The 21,641-nt window shown below is 33.0% G+C and overlaps 1 protein-coding gene across 5 annotated transcripts in view; it reads left to right on the forward strand.

Moving 5' to 3' along the window:
- The window catches only part of LOC143042017 (protein phosphatase methylesterase 1-like), an 82,500-nt gene that overhangs the window by 42,053 nt on the left and 18,806 nt on the right, over nucleotides 1–21,641 (forward strand). Inside the window, exons 2-6 of one of the 5 annotated variants that reach the window (XM_076214227.1) lie at nucleotides 15,907–16,006; nucleotides 16,703–16,795; nucleotides 17,148–17,205; nucleotides 18,837–18,888; nucleotides 19,827–19,895. The exons of 2 other annotated variants lie outside the window; for them this stretch is intronic. In XM_076214227.1, the coding sequence (XP_076070342.1) occupies nucleotides 15,907–16,006; nucleotides 16,703–16,795; nucleotides 17,148–17,205; nucleotides 18,837–18,888; nucleotides 19,827–19,895 (372 nt within the window). Of the gene's footprint in view, nucleotides 1–60; nucleotides 715–15,906; nucleotides 16,007–16,702; nucleotides 16,796–17,147; nucleotides 17,206–18,836; nucleotides 18,889–19,826; nucleotides 19,896–21,641 lie in introns of those variants that run through there. 2 more of the 5 variants (XM_076214225.1, XM_076214223.1) reach the window with 2 other exon arrangements.

Genomic DNA, 21,641 nt, shown 5'->3' on the forward strand with positions numbered 1-21,641 from the left:
TTTTGAAATGTGGCATATTTATTTTATTGTTGTGTTATAAGTTTGTAATTTTCTTTTCAGAGCATTTCCAGGATGTTGAATACTGGATGACAGCATTAAGATTTTCTTATGTAGATAGGCAACTACCAAGCAATGCAGTTGGAATTGGATTCACAATTATTACAGCATGCATGTGCCTTTTCATATTATTTGGCAATAAAAAAGCTTAGACAAAATAAGATATATAATCCGTCTGGTTATATCACAAATAAACCATTGGTGATTTTTCAATTTTGAATTTGTTACAAAACTATTGCAATGTGCAAATGATCAGTTGCAATAGCTTTTTGTTAGCAATTTTTTTGTAAACCTGTTTCCTCAAGAGGTAACACTCAGACAACTTGTTAAGTTTCTGTAAAAGGTAAGTTAGCAAAGGCTTATCATATTAATATAAATAAATGTCCTTTAAGTATTTTTGCTAGAATCCAGAATGAGTATTTTTAAACTGAAAAACTAACCCTAACTGGTTATTATAACCCTGTTTAGTATGTAGTCTCAATCTGTTTGGCAAAATTGTCATTTATTTACTTTTAATGATGCTTTTGACATACCTGTATTTGATTATTTATTATTTGAATGTAGAAAATGATTAATCAATACAGGATTGAAACTGACTTTTGACAATGCTTACTAGATAAAGATGTGATGTTTTGTTAATATTATATGTGAACTTATTTCGTCTTATATTTGTTTTTTTTTAACTCTGAGATTTCAGAGTTTCACTTTATGAAACAGCACACTTAGGCAAAGAATAAACTAAGTTTTTCCTCACGTATATCAGTAAATATAACACATGTTACTTTTAATCATACAAGCCTTATATTTTATATTGCCACCTTTTTTTAGTAATGCTGAAAGTGATTATCTAAATGGAATAAGGCTGAAGGATGGGTCCATTGGTTTAATATAATAACTACTTGAACTTTAATACGCAGTAAAAGAACAGTCAGTTCGATTTTAAAACAGATTAGATAATCACAAATTTCACAATACATGAGGAAAATCAACATTCAGGACTAGCTGTTGTAAATAGTTATCAAAGGTACCAGGATTATAATTTAGTACGCCAGACGTGCGTTTCGTCTTCATAAGACTCATTGGTGACACTCATATCAAAATATTTATAAAGCCAAACAAGGACAAAGTTGAAGAGCCAAAATTCCAAAAAGTTGTGCCAAATACGGCTAAGGTAATCTATGCCTGGGATAAGAAAATCCGTAGTTTTTCGAAAAATTCAAAGTTTTGAACAGGAAATTTATTAAAATGACCACATTATTTATATTCATGTCAACACTGCAGTTACTACTGGGCTGGTGATACCCTTGGGGACGAAACGTCTACCAGCAGTGGCATCGACCCAGTGGTGTAAATCAAAGGTACCAGGATTATAATTTAGTATGCCAGATGCATGTTTCGTCTTCATAAGATATATATTTTGTAACTGTCCATAACATGTAGTGGATCAGATTTTGATACTGTGAACTTACAAGTATCAAACTCTATTCCAGTCATATTCTAGACAATCAATAAAATTAACAGAAAATGTTGAAATCACCAACACCATTTACTTTTAGATGTAATACCAAAAATATATATATATATATATTTTATATACAAATATAATGTATCTTAATGCAGAAATGAAGCTCCAATCACCGACCTTTTCTGGTACTTCTAAAAGGTTGGTTTCAGTTAATAAGATTTTTGTTTCTTTTTCAAATAGATAAGAATCTTTTTTTCATGAGTCTGTGTAGTTAATGAGAATCCAGACGCATTAATTTGCCTATCGTTATGTTTTTATTGCTTTGGTTTCTATTAAAGATCCAATCTAACTTCTACATAATCAAATTTTAAAGGGAACTTTGAACTTACCTCCAGGTGTAGTTATATGAAGACGTCATTATTGGGTGATAAGGAGGTGAATTTAACCATCACTAATGCTTGCCTTTTTCTATGTAAACATTCAAGTTTATGTATCGCCTCGAATTATATTAGTTAATGTGAGCTGCCTGATTATTTCTACTCAGATGCACGAACTGACGTTGATCATGGTCTAGGAAAACAGACATTTGTATGACTTCAAAAGAGGCTTTAGAATGTGTTAACATATGACAACAAATTTTGGTTACAATTGTTATAGTATAATGTCATCTGTAGACAATGGTTTATATGCTTTTTTTTTCTTCTGTATGTCAATCGTTAAGTTTATGTTCATTCTATGTTCAATAATTGTGGATGACAGTTCATCTTATAGTTTACGATCTTTGGAATTCTTCTTTAAACTATTTCTAAAAAGAAGGGAAGGTTTCTATTAATCTTAAAAGAGGGACGAAAGATACCAAAGGGACAGTCAAACTCATAAATCTAAAACAAACTGACAACGACATGGCTAAAAATGAAAAAGACAAACAAACAACAGCACACACGACACAACATAGAAAACTAAAGAATAAACAACACGAACCCCACCAAAAACCTAGGGGTGATCTCAGGTGCTCTGGAAGGGTAAGCAGATCCTGCTTAACATGCGGCACCCGTCGTGTTGCTTATGTGATAACAAATCCGGTAAATAGTTTAATTCGGTAGGTCACATTCATGATTTAATAGCTTCCTTGTGAGCAGCAACCCTCTATCAAGAAAATCATGATAGGAAATGCAAGCACGGGAATATCGTATCAAATGGGAGATATATACCCGGTATGCAGGTGCTGCTGGAATGTTGCTACTTAGAAATGGAAAGTTCACAATTGGAAAGCTGAAATCATCTCTTTTGTCGTAAAGTTTTGTTTTCAACCGACCCTCATTGTCAATTTCTAGATGTAAGTCAAGAGGCCGACTTAACTGTATCTGTAGTATCCTTTATCTCTTCTCGATTGGATAGATGCGTTCCACATACACTGGGGTAAAGCTGAAAATTGAAAAACGAGGCTTGGAAGAAGACGGTCGCACTGAAATTGCTCCTGACTTAGAGGAAAATTTTACCAAATTAACATTGTTTTAATCTATCCTCACCTGTATATACATTCATTGGAGTATTTTAACAAAGTAATATTGACTTTTTAAAATAGTAACACAGTGCAACAAGCCGTTGTACATATTATTTTCAAAGCATACCTTCCTTCCCGGGTTGGCCATATTTGATTTTTTTGGCGCCCTATTCAAACATGTAAATATCTGTCATCCTGGTGTATCTGACCCTTCACTGATATTTTAAACATAAAGAGGTTTTAGCTGTACATATATATAAAAGACTTGTACTGTTTATGACCATTTGAACTTTCCATTCATAAATTGTTTATGTCAGAGAAAAAACTTTTGGACTTTTTGCAAAAACCGAGGCGCCCGCTGGTAGGGACGAAACGCTTCACGCCTGTTATTTTATCGGACAGCAAAGGATTGCGTCTGGCTAGTCAGGTAGTTCATCCGTTTGATAAGAACATTTTATGGTGGTGTGCAAGTGGCAGAACAATTCAACAAGGTTATGACTGGCTAATAAAAAACATCGAAGATAAGATTAAGCTTCACGGAAATTTGCACATATACGTCTGGCTAGGCACATGTAACACAACCACAAGAGATAAAAATAGATATATCTCATTAAAATCTCAAGAAGCAGATGCTGCCCAAAACATTATCACTTTATTGCAAAACTTTGACTCCATTACAGAAAATCATCCTAACTGCAGGCTAACATTATTAGAAATTCCCATCTACTCAATTTATGAATGCAACAAGGCAGCCAACCATCCTAACCCTGAAATTTTTAAAGAACAGGATATTCAATTACAGAAACAAATAGAACAAATTAATGAAAGTATAACATACATAAATAAGAATTCTGATTGCCACTCGCCTCACTTCAGCCATCACCTTTACACCAGGAAGCAAGTCAAAAGGGGGAAAAATAAACCTTCAAAGAAATTTTACAACTTTAAATCATATGCTGACGGGGTACACCCAAAACCGCATCTGGCAAAAGTCTGGCTTATTGAAATAGCAGAACATATACAAAAGGACTGCTTGTTCTGACTCTACTTGAAATATAATAGTTTATGTATGCACTCAGAAGGCATGGAATGTCCAAGCCACGCTGTTGCTGCATGAAATAAAATTAGTGCAAGAGATCGATATCTGAATTTAAAAACTATTTTTTATGTACGTATTCAGAAGGCATGGAATGTCCAAGCCACGCTGTTGCTGCATAAGTACGCATTACGAATTCGAACCACTGTACTATTATTTCTGAATCATATTATAAACAATAACAATGGAAATAGCTAGAAGAAAAAGCGATAGACTACGCACAAAAAAGGTCCTTTTTACACCCAAAAGATCATTGGCAAACAAAAGTATAAAAGCTCAAGACCATCACGTCACTTATACTCTAAACAAGCCAAAGGCAATTGCCAAGAAAATGGAAGCAGCCGAAAGAACATACTCTGTAACTCCGCAATTCACAAAAGGAAATTTAGTACTAGTTTTTTCTGCTGCGGCGTATGAAGAATTTAAAATATATAACTATAAGCACTCTACAGACACAGGATACAAACATCAAATCCGTTAAAACAAAAGATACTAATGGGTCTGTAATCTCTGAGTCGTACACTATCTATGTAAACAATGAAAAACTTTTTGTATTGAATTTTTACAACTCAACATCAAAAGTCCTGTTGAATGGCAAGCAAGAACATGTACTATCATTCACAAAATCCTATTTGATGAACATACTAGAATTACTAGATAGAAATTAATTCCATGATACGACAAAGCTGTAAACAATATCTTGACATGGAAAATATGAAATCACAAAAGGCTGTATCTAAAAACAAAACAAGCATAGACAGTTCTTCAATACAATCAAAAGAAGGCCGACTAACTCCGCAACAGGAAGAATTAGGCAATAAGGAACAGATATCTTCTAACATGGTAATAAACCCATGTATCACAAACTATACTCTGCCAACCTGTCCAATATGCAATAAAAGGTGTACTAACAATTGTAAAGCTGTGGGTTGTGACACTTGCGACCAATGGTTTCATTACGAATGTGAGAATTTAAGTGCGGTAGATATTAAGATTATTGAAGAAAATGGGGATGACAATTATATCTGTAGGACTTGTAAGATTCAGTTAAATGCCTTGAACGATAAGTCAGACAATGAGTCTCAAAGCAATCTTGATTCACCAACCAATGTGAGGCCAGCAAACTATAATGTATCAAGCCCACAAAACACACTGTTGCAAATTATATCACCAACAACAACAGAAAATTGTAAAAGGAACAATGACAATGGCAGCTCTGCTATGCAGCATCCCAAAATCATGGTGCCCGGCATGAGTAAAACTCCAACAATTCATAACTCTGGAAATAATGTAAATTACGCCAAACCTAAAAGATTACAACTACAGGCAACCAAAAAACATGGTACAAATACAACAAATACAGACAACGTTGGCATAACCAATGGGCAACACATAGGGAATGATAGACCTATTCACCAAAACAATTCCAATAGTTCGCCAAATATAAACAATGCTCTGTACCAAACCGAAATTAATCAATTGAAAAGTGAATTGGAGGCCAAAGACAAAATTATTAAATCTAAAGAAAACAAAATCTGCAAACTGGACTCAGAAATTACAACGCTCAAAAAGCAAATAGCCAAAAACAGGTCATTTACCATCAATTTAGAACAAGAAAAAAAGGACACTCTTTGGTAATAGCAAGAAATAGAATTGAACAACTTGAAGGTATTAACGGAAAATCCCATGAATCAAGTCACACAAGTCCAACAAACGTAACATCTGACTCAAACTCCACAATGAATGAAATGAAAATATGGTTTTTGGAACAAAAAGTGCGTCAAATAGAGCTAGACATGCATAAACATGACACGAAAATAATGTACATGTCATTATTGAATGAAAAAATTCTCAACACTAATAACACCAGAAAGGAAGAAAATCATCACGCTCCAAAGGAAGCCAAAAACGTACTTTTCAATCAAACAGTACCCAAAACCACACTAACAATTTCCCAGATGATGCAACAGATCTATGTACCAGACTGGACGACCTGATAGTCAACATGCGAGGAGACGAAACTGACTTTATTAATGATGATAGGGCCAATAGCTTCAATGAAAATGAAATAAATCAGGACCATTTTTTAGAAACTCCCATTCCAAGGAAGGTACGGCTAAAGGAAGCAGAACAAATTCAACCCCAAGTCAGAAACTTCAAAAACAAACACATTCGATCACAGACTTGCAATTGGAAGAGATCAAACAAGCAGGGATATCAGAATCACAGAAAACCAGCAAAGGACACAACATCATCCAACAAACAAACGTGCAGCCAGCAACCGAACAGATATCAGCAAATAATACCACAGCATCAGATCCAGCCCCACCCACATGCCCAACCAATACCACAACAACACTGGATACATCATCCAAGAGCAATCCAGTCACATCCTCATCACCAGATGCAACATCAATTCCAACTGCAAAATTCGTACGTCAATCCAACAAATGCACCATATCACTTCTAACTTTTAATGTAGAAGGATATAGATCCAACAAACTATATCTTGAAAAAATAAGCAATAGAGCAGATATAATCTTTGTGCAAGAACATTGGCTTTATAAGCATGAAAAGCATATAATTGGCACAGAATTTTCGGACTTTCAATATCATGTTAAGTCTTTTGACGAGGATAAGATGATTGAACCAAGGGAACGGACAAGAGGACATGGGGGGGGGGGGGGGCTATATGCGTGCGCAAGAAATTTGACCAGTTCTCTGAATTACTCCCAGATGGTGGAAACAGAATTATCGCTATAAAATTAAAGTACGAAAAGCCATTAATACTTATCTGCGCTTACATGCCAACAAGAGGCAGCAATACACAGGATGACTATCAAGCCATACTGGATGAAATAGCAGAAATTATGGAAAAATATAGTGCTACCGCTGACATTTTTCTGGGTGGAGATATGAATGGTTCACTTCACAGAAAGGATGGGATTTTCAGAGATAAAACATTCAAAAATTTTCTAGAGGAGCAAAAACCAATTCATTCCAAATCAATGTCGTAGGCAAAACACATTTTATCATTATAATGGGAGGGATGAATCTAAAATAGATTATATCATACAGAGTAAAGAAATTATCTCTATGTACACAACATTTATGAGAGAACCAGAAAACACCTCAACTCATGACCCAGTACTGGTGTTACTCCAGGGTGCAATACCAATACAGGATACTCAAAATTTAAGAAAACAGACTAAACGAATCATCTGGAAGAAAATAGATAAACAAAAATATGCAAAGGACGTAGAAGATGACTTAAAATTATTTAGCTCAGATATCACCTGTGAATAAAAACGCAGAAAAGCAATGTAAACAACCCGTCAAAAAGCGTAAAAAGAGAAAAATATGTTGGAGCCCGGACATAGCCGCAGCAGCAAAAACAAGCAAAGAGTGCTATGAAAAATGGAAGTCATTAGGAAAGCAAAAAGATCCTACTCAGAGTGCATATATTGAACTAAGAACTAGTAAGAAGGTACTCAGAAGTACACAGCGTAAATCGGCTGCACAAAAGCGAAATGAAAAATACGAACGAATTATGGAACTAAACGAAAATGATAGTGAAGGTTTTTACCAGCTTATTCGTAAACAAAGAGACCCTGGGAATACCTGTGCATCAGTATTCATCTTTAAGGAAGAAATAATCAACACAGACCCTGAAATAAGAGAAGCCTGGGCGGACTACTTTTACGATCTAGCTACACCATCTGAAAATCCAGACTTTGACCCAATCTTTAAAAACCATGTAGAACAAGATGTACAAAACCTACATAGGAATTCTAGGAATTGAGAGGGACAATACCTCAAATACAGGCACAAAACTAGTCGTAAAAAACGGATCATTACAGCAAGGAGAACAGTATATGCACTGATGGGTGCAGGTCTTCACAGACTTAACGGAGTAAACCTAAAAGCTGCAATTCATCTGATTCAAACATACGTTCTACCTCGATTGTTTTATGGTATCGATGTCATCACACTTACTACTGAAGACATGAAAAACCTCTCCACTTATTTTCGGAAACTCTTGCGACAAATTCAACACTTGCCAGACAGAACTGCAAACGTAGCTTCACATCTTCTTCTTGGACGGATTACCATTGAATCAGAAATACATAAACGAATACTGAAAACTTTTGGAAATATCATAAGAAATGAAAACTCAATTGAAAGAAAGTTAGCCATCAGACAGCTAGCAACAAAATCTCTACAATCTGGTAGCTGGTTTACAAAAACTGTTGAAATTGCCAATATATATGACCTACCGTCGCCATATGATATTATAGATAACCCACCCGGGAAACAACTTTGGAAAAACGTGGTAAATAAAACCGTCGGTGATCACTGTATAAAACAAATGATAAATGAAGCGAAATCAAAATCTACTCTGGCTCGCCTAAATTACGAAAATGTCAAAGAAGGGAAAATACATAACATATGGAAAAGCTGTGGCACAAATCCATATGCCATCACATCTGCCTCCTTAAAGGCAAAGTTAGCAACATGGACAATATACCTGCAATATCATCGAGCTAAATTTAGCAATGGACATGTGTCGCCTATTTGCCAGTTATGTGCAAAGGAAGAAGAAGATATACTTCACTTCATATTAAAGTGCTCTAAGCTACAGTATATTAGAGATGATTTTCTACATATGATAGGCGAAGTATTGACAGAAAACCTAGAGGAACAGGATCTTATCAAAGAATTAATAACCAATGACGAACATTTGTGTCAGCTAGTTATTGACTGCTCAAAATTTAGATTTTTAAATGAGAATGCACAGAATAGAATAGAAACATTATCGAGAGGTCTGTGTCATAAACTATTCCAGCAACGGTCAATATTAATTGAACAGTAATTAAAAGCGTGAAATACCGAGCTGAAAAGAAGGGACATACCAAAAGATAGAACATTTTGTTGTATATAGTGCATTTACATTTTACCGTTTTTAATATGAAAGAAGCAACTTTTATATTTGAATGATGGATGACTTTTAACGCATACCAGAATAGTGTAAATATTGGTGATAGGGTCACATCCCCCAGAGGAGATAATTAATATCTCTTTTATAGTTTTAAAGGTTTTATATATCTTTTAAACATAATCTTGAGGATTTTAACCGTGAGTGATATTACACCGGTTCTAGGATTGGTGGTTCTCCTGACATAGGAGGGAGTTGCAGTACAGGTAAACAGGTAAACAGACTGATGACCGTAACTGCATTCACGGTCATCCCAAGATGTCGGATGAAAAAATTAGGTCAGTTTCTGTATTGTCTGTTTAAGTGTTTCTAGATCATTTTCTTTACAAATCATACATTGAAACGATGAAAAATAATAAAAGAATCACTCGGAAATCATTAATTACTTCCGAGAAATGTGCATGAAACGGGAATTTGGATTTGAAAAAATCGAGATGACCGTAACAGAAACAGCGATTCATAACAAAGGTGACCGTAATTGGTTTTAAGATGACCGTAACTTTTAAAGGATGACCCTCAATTCTAAGACATATCCGTATTTATATAACTACCTTTTTGTATCAAATGATAAATCGTGTTGGTATAAACATATTAATATCATGAGAGTATTATCCTATAGGTAGAAGAAAATAAGACGTGCTTCAAATTGCAAAGTTTACCATATGTATCTTTTTTATGGTAGAGGGTTTAATTTTTAAAATGAATTTGCAAAAACACATGCAAATAAACAGGTAGGGAAACATGCTAAAAATGCGCGATAAAATGACACCTTACAAGTATAATGAAAAAAATGCGGTGCACAGCTTCCAACTGCACGACAAAAGATTTTTTTTTATTTCTGGGATTCCTTTTAATGCATTATAATAAATACACATTTTTAAAAATGCCAATGCATGTACACCCATTGATATTATATCGTCTTCCATTTTGTCGTGCAAATAAAATCACAGAAAATATTTTGAAAATATCATACGACTAGTGAAGGTGAGCTCCAGCAAAGTAGATCCTTAAAATAGTTTTGTACGAATAGCGTATCACAAGGCGGAACGTTGTCAATTTGTATATATACAGAAATGTTATTCATATAGTCAGGATTATACTTTGTCAAAATTATCTCCCCATTACGCCAGTTCATGCTCACAATCGTAGAAATTGAAGCCATTGTAGGGATGACGCTCTGCCAATTTTATCCACATAGCACCATTATGATCCGTTCTATGTCAGTTGTATTTTAAAAGACAAATGTATCTACTAGCAATTGAGCATTAGTTTATGATCTTGTCTGTACTTAAAAATATTGTCTGATCGGATGTCAGGTGGAACTTTCGAAAATTCTTAAGCATATTAAAAAATTTTCTAATTAATTATTTCGTGGAAGGGCAGACTAAATATTTTCAGTGGTTGAAGATTATAAACCCTAGTTATCACACACAAGAAAATCATATTTTTTCGAAGATATTCATTTTCATCATCCAAATTAAAAGACTGTCGTCAAGAACTTTTAGAAAAAAAATAGCTATTCGAACACACCTACTGTTTTTGTGATTCATTAAATAGGTATTTCACTTGACCCATATATTCAATTTTCATCTTTTGTCATTTGTTACGTTATAAAGTCAACCTGTAGCTTTGATATATAAAAATGATAGAATCTGAAGCGAGATGCTATATCAAATACTCTTGCTTTTTGCGTTTTAAAGACAAAATATACACCTCAAACATGCCCCAACATAAAAAGGTGCACTCGATTTTCTCTTTTAGATACAATCGTTACCTATTTTTGGGAATATTTTCTTGATTCACATAATTTAAGGGCAGACACGAAAATTTCTGAACTAAAAGATTTATATGTTCTCCGTCCCTCGTTAAAAAATAAATAAATCGGAGGTTAAGCATTTTCTACATCCAACTTATAGATACCCATGTCGTCGACTTGATATCTTATTGTTTTGCATTACTAGATGTAATAGATAAATTGAAAACTTATGCAAATGGTGTTTTTAAAATACAACACTTCGTAATTGAGAAGAAAATTGTCGTTGTATTTGTTTCTATTAACTTTTAAAAAATTTGTCACTACAGTTAACATTACAGTAAACATTTATCGCCTTCTCTAACAAAGAGCTTCCCTCGTTCTATTTCAAGAGTGTTTCCGCCTGCATATATCAAGACAAATTAAGATTTTAATCTGCTTGCTCTGGAACCATACACATGGGCTCGATTACCGAATATCTATATATATGTATTATTAATGTTTTTTATGCTCCATTAATTGGCATTGTGTTTTTCTGGTCTGTGCGTACGTTCGTCCGTTCGTCTATTTGTTTGTCCGTTTGTCCAGCTTCAAGTTAAATCAACTTGAAACTTAGTACACATTTTCCCTATGGTATGATCTTTTTAATTCTAATGCCAAATAACAGTTTTATCCCATTTTCATAGTCCACTATACATAGAAAATGATAGTGTAGATGAGGCATCCGTGTACCAGGGACACATTCATGTTTCTTCAAATTTTCGTCGTATCGCTGTCAATTTGTGTTAAAATTTTAACGTCGTTATCAATAAATATTTTATTGTTTACGAGAAATATGCAATTTACTATCATTGTCATAAATCCCAAGTACGGCCAATTATATTATAGTTTAATAAAAGAAATTTATTAAACATATTTATATCCGCCAACCGAGCCCCTATTGAGATCGACAAACTCAACAAAAAGCTTCCAATACAAATACGGATATTTCTTAGAATTGACGGTTATCCTATAAAAGTTACGGTCGTCCTATATAAATTACAGTCAGTCTTTACAAATCACGGTCATCCTTTACAAGTTACGGTCATCTTTTTACCAATCACGGTCATCCTTATTATATGTTACAGTCATCTTGAAAATATTTTGATTATGATTTACGGTCATCTTTACGATTTTTTCAAATCGAATTTCCCGTTTCATGCACATTTCTCGGAAGTAATTAGTGATTTCCGAGTGATTCTTTTATTATTTTTCATCGTTTCAATGTATGATTTGTAAAGAAAATGATCTAGAAACACTTTAACAGACAATACAGAAACTGACCAAATTTTTCATCCGACATCTTGGGATGACCGTGAATGAAGTTACGGTCCTCAGCTTTACCCCAGTGACATAGTCACCAAATTTTGAATTATTTAGTGAAAGAACATCATCTATATAGCGAAAAGTAGAGTTAAAGGATATTGCTAACTTCTTATCTTTCTTCCTAAGACGTTCCTGCATGAAGTCAGCCTCATAATAATAAAGAAACAAGTCGGCAAGTAGAGGGCACAGTTTGTTCCTATTGGAATGCCGACAGTCTGTTGAAAAACACGTCCTCCGAACGTAACACATATGCTTTTGTACGTCCGTCCAAGCTTTTGTATGTCCGTCTGTCATCAGTAGCAAATGAGTTCGTTAAGTCAAACTACTGAAATTGACGCGGAAAAAAAGCACACTTCTAGTCTGATATAGTCAAATACTCTGTAAGTTAGCCAGTGCCATCTTTCATTTCTATTTTTTATTTTCATTAATTTTGCTAATGAGGGGCAGATGACAAATTTCAAACAATTTTCAATTCCGAAGGATGGTGTTTCTGAATGTTAATATTGTGCGGCAATAACATCATAAGATCTGATACTGATACATGCATTTAATCTCTTGTATTACCGGATAATAAAGTATGTGATTATAGTTCTTATTCTTGGAAATTTAAATGTGGGTTTCAAACGTCCAATTTGCGATTTATTCAAATAGTGCGCCAGTAAGGAAATTGTGTACAATGACGTCAGATACAATGTTCTGAAGAAAGACAACTCTTTTCTTCAAAACGAACGAGAACAAAACATGAAAATTCCTCATATTTTTTTTGAAAGGTCGGTGACATACACTTGTTTTGCTTTATTTTAAATAATGCACATGGCACTTTCCTTCTTGAAATTTTGAAGAAGAAATCACTGGTGGATATTTTTTAATACTGAAAACGTTTTTCATTTTTACTTTTTATTTTTGACGGGAATGAAATAAATCCTATTTTTTAAGATCAAAACAATATGAGTCTTTAACTTTTGAACCTGTATTTGATAGATACAAATCAACTGTTTAACGTAAACGATAACTAAGCTTGTAGGTTTGATATAAAGGAATTTTCTTAAGCGTTCAGATTACAAGCAAATATTATGTTAATATTCGGGAAAACACGAAACTGAGGTTACTATAGTGACAAAACTAAGTCGGTGATCCCCAATTTTTATCATCATATTTTGTTCCTCAAATCATGAAATACCTTCACACAAAATTTAAAGAAAAAAATCATCGGTAGAAATGAATAGGCTGTTTGGTCTTTAAAGAGATAATAAGAAAAGCTGTAATAACACCCTTTTGTTATTGCAGGAATATATTTTTAGCTCACCTGGCCCAAAGGGCCAAGTGAGCTTTTCCCATCACTTTACGTCCGTCGTCCGTCGTCTGTCGTTAGCTTTTACAAAAATCTTCTCCTCTGAAACTACTGGGCCAAATTAAACCAAACTTGGCCACAATCATCATTGGGGTATCTAGTTTAAAAAATGTGTCCGGTGACCCGGCCAACCAACCAAGATGGCCGCCATGGCTAAAAATAGAACATAGGGGTAAAATGCAGTTTTTGGCTTATAACTCAAAAACCAAAGCATTTAGAGCAAATCTGACGGAATAAAATTGTTTATCAGGTCAAGATCTATCTGCGCTGACATTTTCAGATGAATTTGACCACCCGTTGTTGGGTTGCTGCCCCTAAATTGATAATTTTAAGGAAATTTGACTGTTTTTGGTTATTATCTTGAATATTATTATAGATAGAGATAAACTGTAAACAGCAATAATGTTCAACAAAGTAAGATTTACAAATAAATCAACATGACCGAAATGGTCAGTTAACCCCTTTAGGAGTTATTGCCCTTTATAGTCAATTTTTAACCATTTTTCGTAAATCTTAGTAATCTTTTAAAAAAATCTTCTCCTCTGAAGCTACTGGGCCGAATTAATCCAAACTTGGCCACAATCATCATTGGGTTTCTAGTTTAAAAAATGTGTGACATGACCCTGCCAACCAACCAAGATGGCCGCCTTGGCTAAAAATAGAACATAGGGGTAAAATGTAGATTTTGGCTTATAACTCTAAAACCAATGCATTTAGAGCAAATCTGACATGGAGTAAAATAATCTATTAGGTCAAGATCTATCTGCCCTGAAATTTTCAGACAAAATCGAAAACCCGTTGTTGGGTTGCTGCCCCTGAATTAGTAATTTTAAGGAAATTTTGCAGTTTTTGCTTATTATCTTGATTATTATTATAGATAGAGATAAACTGTAAACAGCAATAATGTTCAGCAAAGAAAGATCTACAAATAATTCAACATGATTAAAATTGTCAGTTGACCCATTAAGGAGTTATTGCCCTTTATAGTCAATTTTTAACCATTTTTCTTAAATGTTAGTATTCTTTTAAAAAATCTTCTCCTCTGAAACTACTAGGCAAAATTTAACCAAACTTGACCACCATCATCATTTGGGTATCTAGTTTTCAAAATGTGTGGCGTGACCCTGCCAACCAACCAAGATGGCCGCCATGGCTAAAAATAGTACATAGGGGCGAGATGTAGATTTTGTCTTATATCTCTGAAACCAAAGCATTTAGAGCAAATCTGACTGGTGATAAATTGTTTATCAGGGCAAGATCTATCTGCCCTGAAATTTTCAGGCAAAACAGACAACCTGTTGTTGGGTTGCTGCCCCAGTATTAGTAATTGTAAGGAAATTTGGCCGTTTTTGGTTTTTATCTTGAATATTATAATAGATAGAGATAAACTGTAAACAGCAATAATGTTCAGCAAAGTAAGATCTACAAACAAGACAAACATGACCAAAATCATCAGTTTACCCCTTAAGGAGTTATTGCCCTTTATAGTCATTTTTTTTAACAATTTTCATAAATTTTTGTAAATTTTTGTAAATTTTTAATATATTTTTTCCACTGTAATTACTGAAACAAGTTCATTATAGATAAAGATAATTGTAGCAAGAAGAATGTAGTAAAAAGTAAGATCTACAAACACATCATGATCACCAAAACACAATTTTGTCATGAATTTATCTGTTTCCATTGTTTAATATGCACATAGACCAAGGTGAGCGACACAGGCTCTTGAGAGCCTCTAGTTTGTAATAACATAGGTGTACTATACATGATTGGTAAACTATGAGCTGTTATATCTTTGCAAAGATTATTATACTTATAGAAAATTATAATATCAATAGAACTTGAGAAAAATTTAAGACAATAAAGGTTGTATATTTTCTCTTTGAAACATGTAACATACATATGTTATCACAGTTTTTTTTATATTTTAGCCTACAATAACAACATGTATGTTATTTTTATCTAATAACTTATTTAAGTTAGACCCTTGACTGATAAGCAATAGGTCAATTATATCTGATTTATAAAATAAGTATGTTGTACATGTCTGTTGTGCAGGTAAATTCTGACCTTGACCTCATTTTCATGGTTCATCGGTCAATGTTAAGTTTTTGTTTTGTTTTTGTTTGTTTTTTTTCAAATATGATCATGATTATAAGCAATTGTTGGGGTGGGGATTGTCCTTGTAAATATTAAAAACTGTAAATACGTTAGTGACACATCTCCATTAAATGAGTTAGTGGTCTAATGGTTAAGGCCTTTCATGTATTTGAATTTTATTAGCATACTTCATTTTATAATGTTAAAACTTATTTTCAGAGGCTATGGAAAGAGACCAATAGTGAGGAAAAGAGATTATACTCCAGTTTACTGGGATCATTATTTTGAACATGAGCATGATGTCAAAGTAGAAGAAAATGTATCCCTGTAGTATTTAAGAATTTGATTGTTTTGTTACAGTGAACATGGTGAAACATGTTGAAAGTTATAAACATTTTATGTATATTTATTACAAAACTTTATCAGTACAGTAACTATCATTTCATCTATTAGATAGTGTTAAATTCCTTTGAGATTCTAATTTTTGAAGGGAAATCTTTCAGAAAAGACAAGTAGCTGTTTAAAAGTTATTATATTTGTGACATCATTTAACATGCTTTGTTTAAACAGCATGTTTAACAGATTTATTTTAGATACCATTAAAAAAGATATATTATACAAATTTACAATTGTTTCAAATTTGAAAGTAAATACTTTATTTTCAATAGAGTACCCTCAATTCAGTTATGTATATTGTGCCTTTTATGATAATTTACATGCATCCTGTAGTATTTTGTTTGTTTGTTTGTTTGTTTGTTTGTTAGTATGGTGTTTTTTTTCATGTGGCTTCATTTCTTTCTTGACTCGTATTGTCTCTTTCTGACAAAGAAATCACTAGAAAATATAAGGTGCTGAGCCTGCTCACATGTTGTATTATAAAATATTTTGATTTACTATCTTCCACCAATTATGAAAGAGGAGTAATTAATCTATAATCCAATGTACTCCATGTACTCTTTAAATGAAAAAATGAAGAAAAAAAACTATTTTAGAATTTTCCTTAGCTTTTTAACAGACTTTCAGAGTGTATGAATGTGGTAAGGAAGGACCAGTCCTACTTTTTCTTCACGGAGGAGGTTTCTCTGCTTTATCATGGGCATTGGTGTCAGTAAGTATGACATATAACATTCTGGTAGTACGCTAAAAAAAAGTTCGGATAGAAACTAAAATGTCTTACTTTTTCTTTACTGAGAAGGTTTCTCAGCCTTATCATGGGACTTTGTGATAGTTCAAGTTATTTTTTTTTGGATGGAAACCAATGTGATTAAGAAATAGTTCTGTTATTGATGATACTTTCCTGTTTAATTATCGCCACTGAACACTGAACATTAATTAACCCTTTCCTACATATTGACGCCTTTTGTCTTTTTAAAATGGGAACTGTTTTAAAGACTGAGATTACAAATATGAAAAATATGTTATTTTAACAATCATATATTGGCATTTTTTTTTTATTTCAGAGTAACATATCACATTTAGTGACATGCCGATGTGCTGCTGTGGATTTGAGAGGCCATGGTGAGTTGTTACTCCAGTGTATGGGAATCAGCTATTAATTACTGTTTGCCTTTTTTATGTCATTATAACTGCTGGTGATTTTAATGGAGAGTATTAGCTATTTCTGTTATTGAACCATGTCATTTTATCATTGACATCTTTGTAAGAAAAAAAGAGGCATTAGAGACAGAACAGACAAAAAAATATAATAATACAAAGATAAACTGACATCAAAAATTAAAAAATGATAAAAATCAATGAGAAGTTAAATAACATTCCACAAAAAGCTTAAAGACAACTTCAGTTTGATCAACATGAATCTCATAAAAAATAGAAGTGACCACAAGTGCTCAGGAATGGTAAATAGATTCGCTCTACATTAGATACTTGTCATGTTGCTCATTGCCATTACAAATAGGATGATAAGTCTCATTTAGTAATGTCACAATCAAGGAAAAGAGGAGGTAAATGGGTCTTTGAAAGTTTGAACTAATCATCTTTTATTATGGTTTGATTAGCTAGTTTTCACCTTCTTGGGTTTTTAATTGGTATAAGATTTATTTGAAGTCTGAAGACTTCTTTAGGACTTACCAAGGCTGAGGCTAGGCCCAACTAGATATTAATAAGGCTGTCAGACATCAAAGACAAAGAAATCTCTGGATGATGTTGATTAAACAAATTTAAGAATTTTTGGGTGATACAGAATTACTGTATCAAACTTATTGTGAAAATGAGAATAGATATGGTACAGCAAGAAACTCAACATGTTACCATAATGTGACATAAAACTAACAGTCTTGTCATAAATAGCTTCTTCAAACAGAAAGTAAGCTAATGGTAGTTAGAATTTTAGGTAGAATCAATTTATGATAGGACTTTTAGTTTTATGTCACTTTAAGTTTTTTGAAAGAAGACAAAAATGTGTTTGCTACTACCTACAGCTTTTATTTCCTGTTCAAGGTGGGAACCATTCTGTTTGTAGTTGCAATGTGCTGTTTTTTTAATGTGTGTTTGGGCTTTAGGACATACATGTATAGTCTAGATTGGTAAAGGGGTCAGTTTGTGTTCACATAAAACAGGTTTAAAATTACCACCAATTGTGTCTGGACTCTGTTGTTCATCATGTTTGTTCCTTTTATATGCTTTAAAAATTTATAGTTTTTGTGGTAAGATCTGTTTTTAAAGAAAAGCTTAGATAATTAATTTTTGTAACCTGTTGCATTAGTATTTATTTATCTTAGCTACAAGCAGTAGCTCTGTAACAACTCAGAGGGTTGTATTTTTTCTACTATCCTATCATATTCCATTTGTACTCTGAACATGGTCATCTATATCTGATTGCTTTTGTACATGTTGTATGAGTCTCTAACTTTCTTTATGTTCTATATTGTCAGGCCTGTCTCATAGTCATGCTTCAATGGATGTAAATTTTAAATTTTATTGTGTAATGTCAGTTTTCTGATCTAGTGAGTTTAGGAGTAAAAGCATATTTACAAATGACCAAGTGATACTCACTCCTATAGACATGATAAACATGTGGTAAATATGCAGACATTCAAATTTCTTTTTATGATAGTAGAGTATTTGAGATATTTCTTTGTTGAATGTTTTTATTGACCCCTACCTATAACCCTGTCACATGTATGTTACAGGAGACTCAGTTACAACAGATGATGGAGATCTTAGTTCTGAAACAATGTCTAGGTATGTAGTACTTTTCTTAGACTGATTTATTGATTGATGTTTAATGCCACTTTCAGCTCTCTTGTGTTCTTTTTTGAAGTCAGTTTTTATTGGTGAAAGAAGCAGGGATAACGAAGAAAACCACTGACATTTCTTAGTGGATTCATTTTTGTTTTACATAACAGCACCAAGCTGTGCTGATACATATTTATTGTAATCACTTCTGTTGATTTGATTTGTTTCATTGTAATGCCACATTTTGTAAATCAGAGTCTCCTAGGAAACAGCTTGACAGAAATTAACCAAATTTGCACAGATTCTTTAACAGTTTATAAGCATTTGGTACTCCATTATCCAATGTCCAGTATTAACTGTGAGGCAAACATTTATTTTCAAGTTTTTGTTTAACCCTGCAGGGAATTGAGGCCAACATAACTCTAGGCCAGTACAGTACCATAAGATCAATGAGGTGAATAGTTCAGTGTGAGAAACCATGTTATACAAGAAAACCAGAAAAAAAACATCGAGAGGTTAATACACAGTGTTCACCAATATGAGTGCATATGTCAAACATACCTTACGGTATGGGTTTAACTCATTGTTGAAGGCCTTACAGTTTACTATAATTGCTTACATCCATTTCATTTAATCTTTGGTGGATAGCGGTCTCATTGGCAATCATACCACACCTCCTTACTTTTGTATGTCAAAACTCTAAATTTCTCCTATTCTGGACAAGTTGTGAATAAATTGAACAGAAACTTCAGGTCCTTAGTTAGCACCATTCACATTGATTTACACAAAAATAGTATTGTTATCAGTTTTGTTTCTTAATTCAATGTTTTAATTATGGTTCAGATTAAATGTTTTGCGATACCTACTGGTATGGTTTTTTAATGAATCCAATGAAAAGGATGAGCTAACAATGTTATTTAAAATTGATGCTTTTTTGTTTTCAGTGATGTTGGCAATATAGTGAAGGCTTTATATGGAAAAGATCCACCACCTATTATACTGGTAGGACACAGGTGTGTACATATATATCATATTTTTTAAAATATCAATGTCGTCACAACACTTATTATTGAATTTATCTATTTATTGAAACTTTATCATAGTCTTATCCATATAATTCTATTTTTGCATTGTCTTTATTTGTTTATTGATCATAATCAATTTTAGGGTTTTCTACTAATGCATGCATATGAACTAGTGCTTCACCATTGCTTGATTTTATAGGAGAGGATATCTATTTCATATTTGAAACTTCTCCTATCAAACCCCTTATTACAACTCTTTATAACTTTCTCAAAACCTTAGCAGTTTCCTTTAGAAATTATAGGCACATGGCAGTACACATTTATATCCCTTCTCATCCTTGTCATCTTTTCAGAATTTGATTTTATTTTCTCTGTATCTTTCACCATGTATTAAAGTCATTATGTACCTATAATTTTGTTTTTATTTATGCCCTATTTATGGGCATAATGTTTTCTGGTCTGTGCGTTCGTTCGTTTGTTTTCGTTCGTTGTACCATTTGTCCATCTATCCCACTTCAGGTAAAAGTTTTTGGTCGAGGTAGTTTAATGAAGTTGAAGTCCAATCAACTTGACACTTGATACACATGTTCCCTATGATATGATCTTTCTAATTTTAACACCAAGTTAGAGATTTTACCCAATTTTCATGGTCTCTTAAGGATGTTCGCTACTCTGTTAAAAAATAACAAGCTTTTTAAAAGACTGTTATGAATTGATAGTATATTAATAAAGAAACTCAAAAAGTAGAAAAAAATGGAGGGTCCGTGTGCTCATTTTCGAGATATAAGCCAGTGAAAATTTGGCGGGAAATAATTCTCTCTAGATTTTACATATATTTAACATTGGCACCTTATTTGTTTCAAAAACTATAAAAAAAATAACAAGAATTTTATAAAATTTTGAAATATGGCTTTTTAAACTTTATGTAATAAAATTATGAAAAGAAAAGTAGGGGTTAGTGGGCAAAATTTTTTAATGACAATACATGGATAAAACCAGAGGATTCTGAAAATCTGGCAAAAATAAAAAAAAAAATGGAGGAGCAAACATCCTTAACATAGAAAATTATAGTGCGGATGGGGAATCTGTGTACTATGGACACATTCTTGTTTATCTCATTTTTTGTACTCCCTGCTTTCTTCAGTGGCTGGTATAAGGTGAAAAGGGCGTCTTTCTGTTTAATTTGTGGATTGTTTTGTCCTTCTATTACTGAAAATTTAGAAATTATTGTGATGCTTTTGTTAATGCAAAAGTTGGGACAGGGTTAACATCTTAATGATTTAAACTTGCGTTTTGACTTTTTTTTATATGAATTGAACAAGATTTTTCTCAATATTGCAAACATTAAAATAGCATTTTATTCTAAAATGACAAAATCGCAATGATAGATGCAGGCAATAATTTACAGTAATTCTTTATGAGAATGAACTTTGGGATTTCTATTTGTAAATCATGGATTTTGTAAGTAGGGGAATCACTTTTTATTAGATATGCTCACAATATAACAGGATAGGAGTTTTTTTCTCATGAATATTTGGTTGTAAATGCTTTTGAATATTTTTGAATTCATAGAATTGTAGAAACAATCTGACGTCAATAACCAAAACATATTTCAACAGAATAGTAAAAAAAATATCTAAGAATGAACTATTAAGCTAATCAAATTTAAAATCATTGCCAAATTATACAGTGAATTTCTTTTATATTCAGACTAATGAAAAGATATTGACTTGG

Source organism: Mytilus galloprovincialis, chromosome 8 (assembly GCF_965363235.1).
Source record: "Mytilus galloprovincialis chromosome 8, xbMytGall1.hap1.1, whole genome shotgun sequence".
NCBI classification, from domain to species: domain Eukaryota; kingdom Metazoa; phylum Mollusca; class Bivalvia; order Mytilida; family Mytilidae; genus Mytilus; species Mytilus galloprovincialis.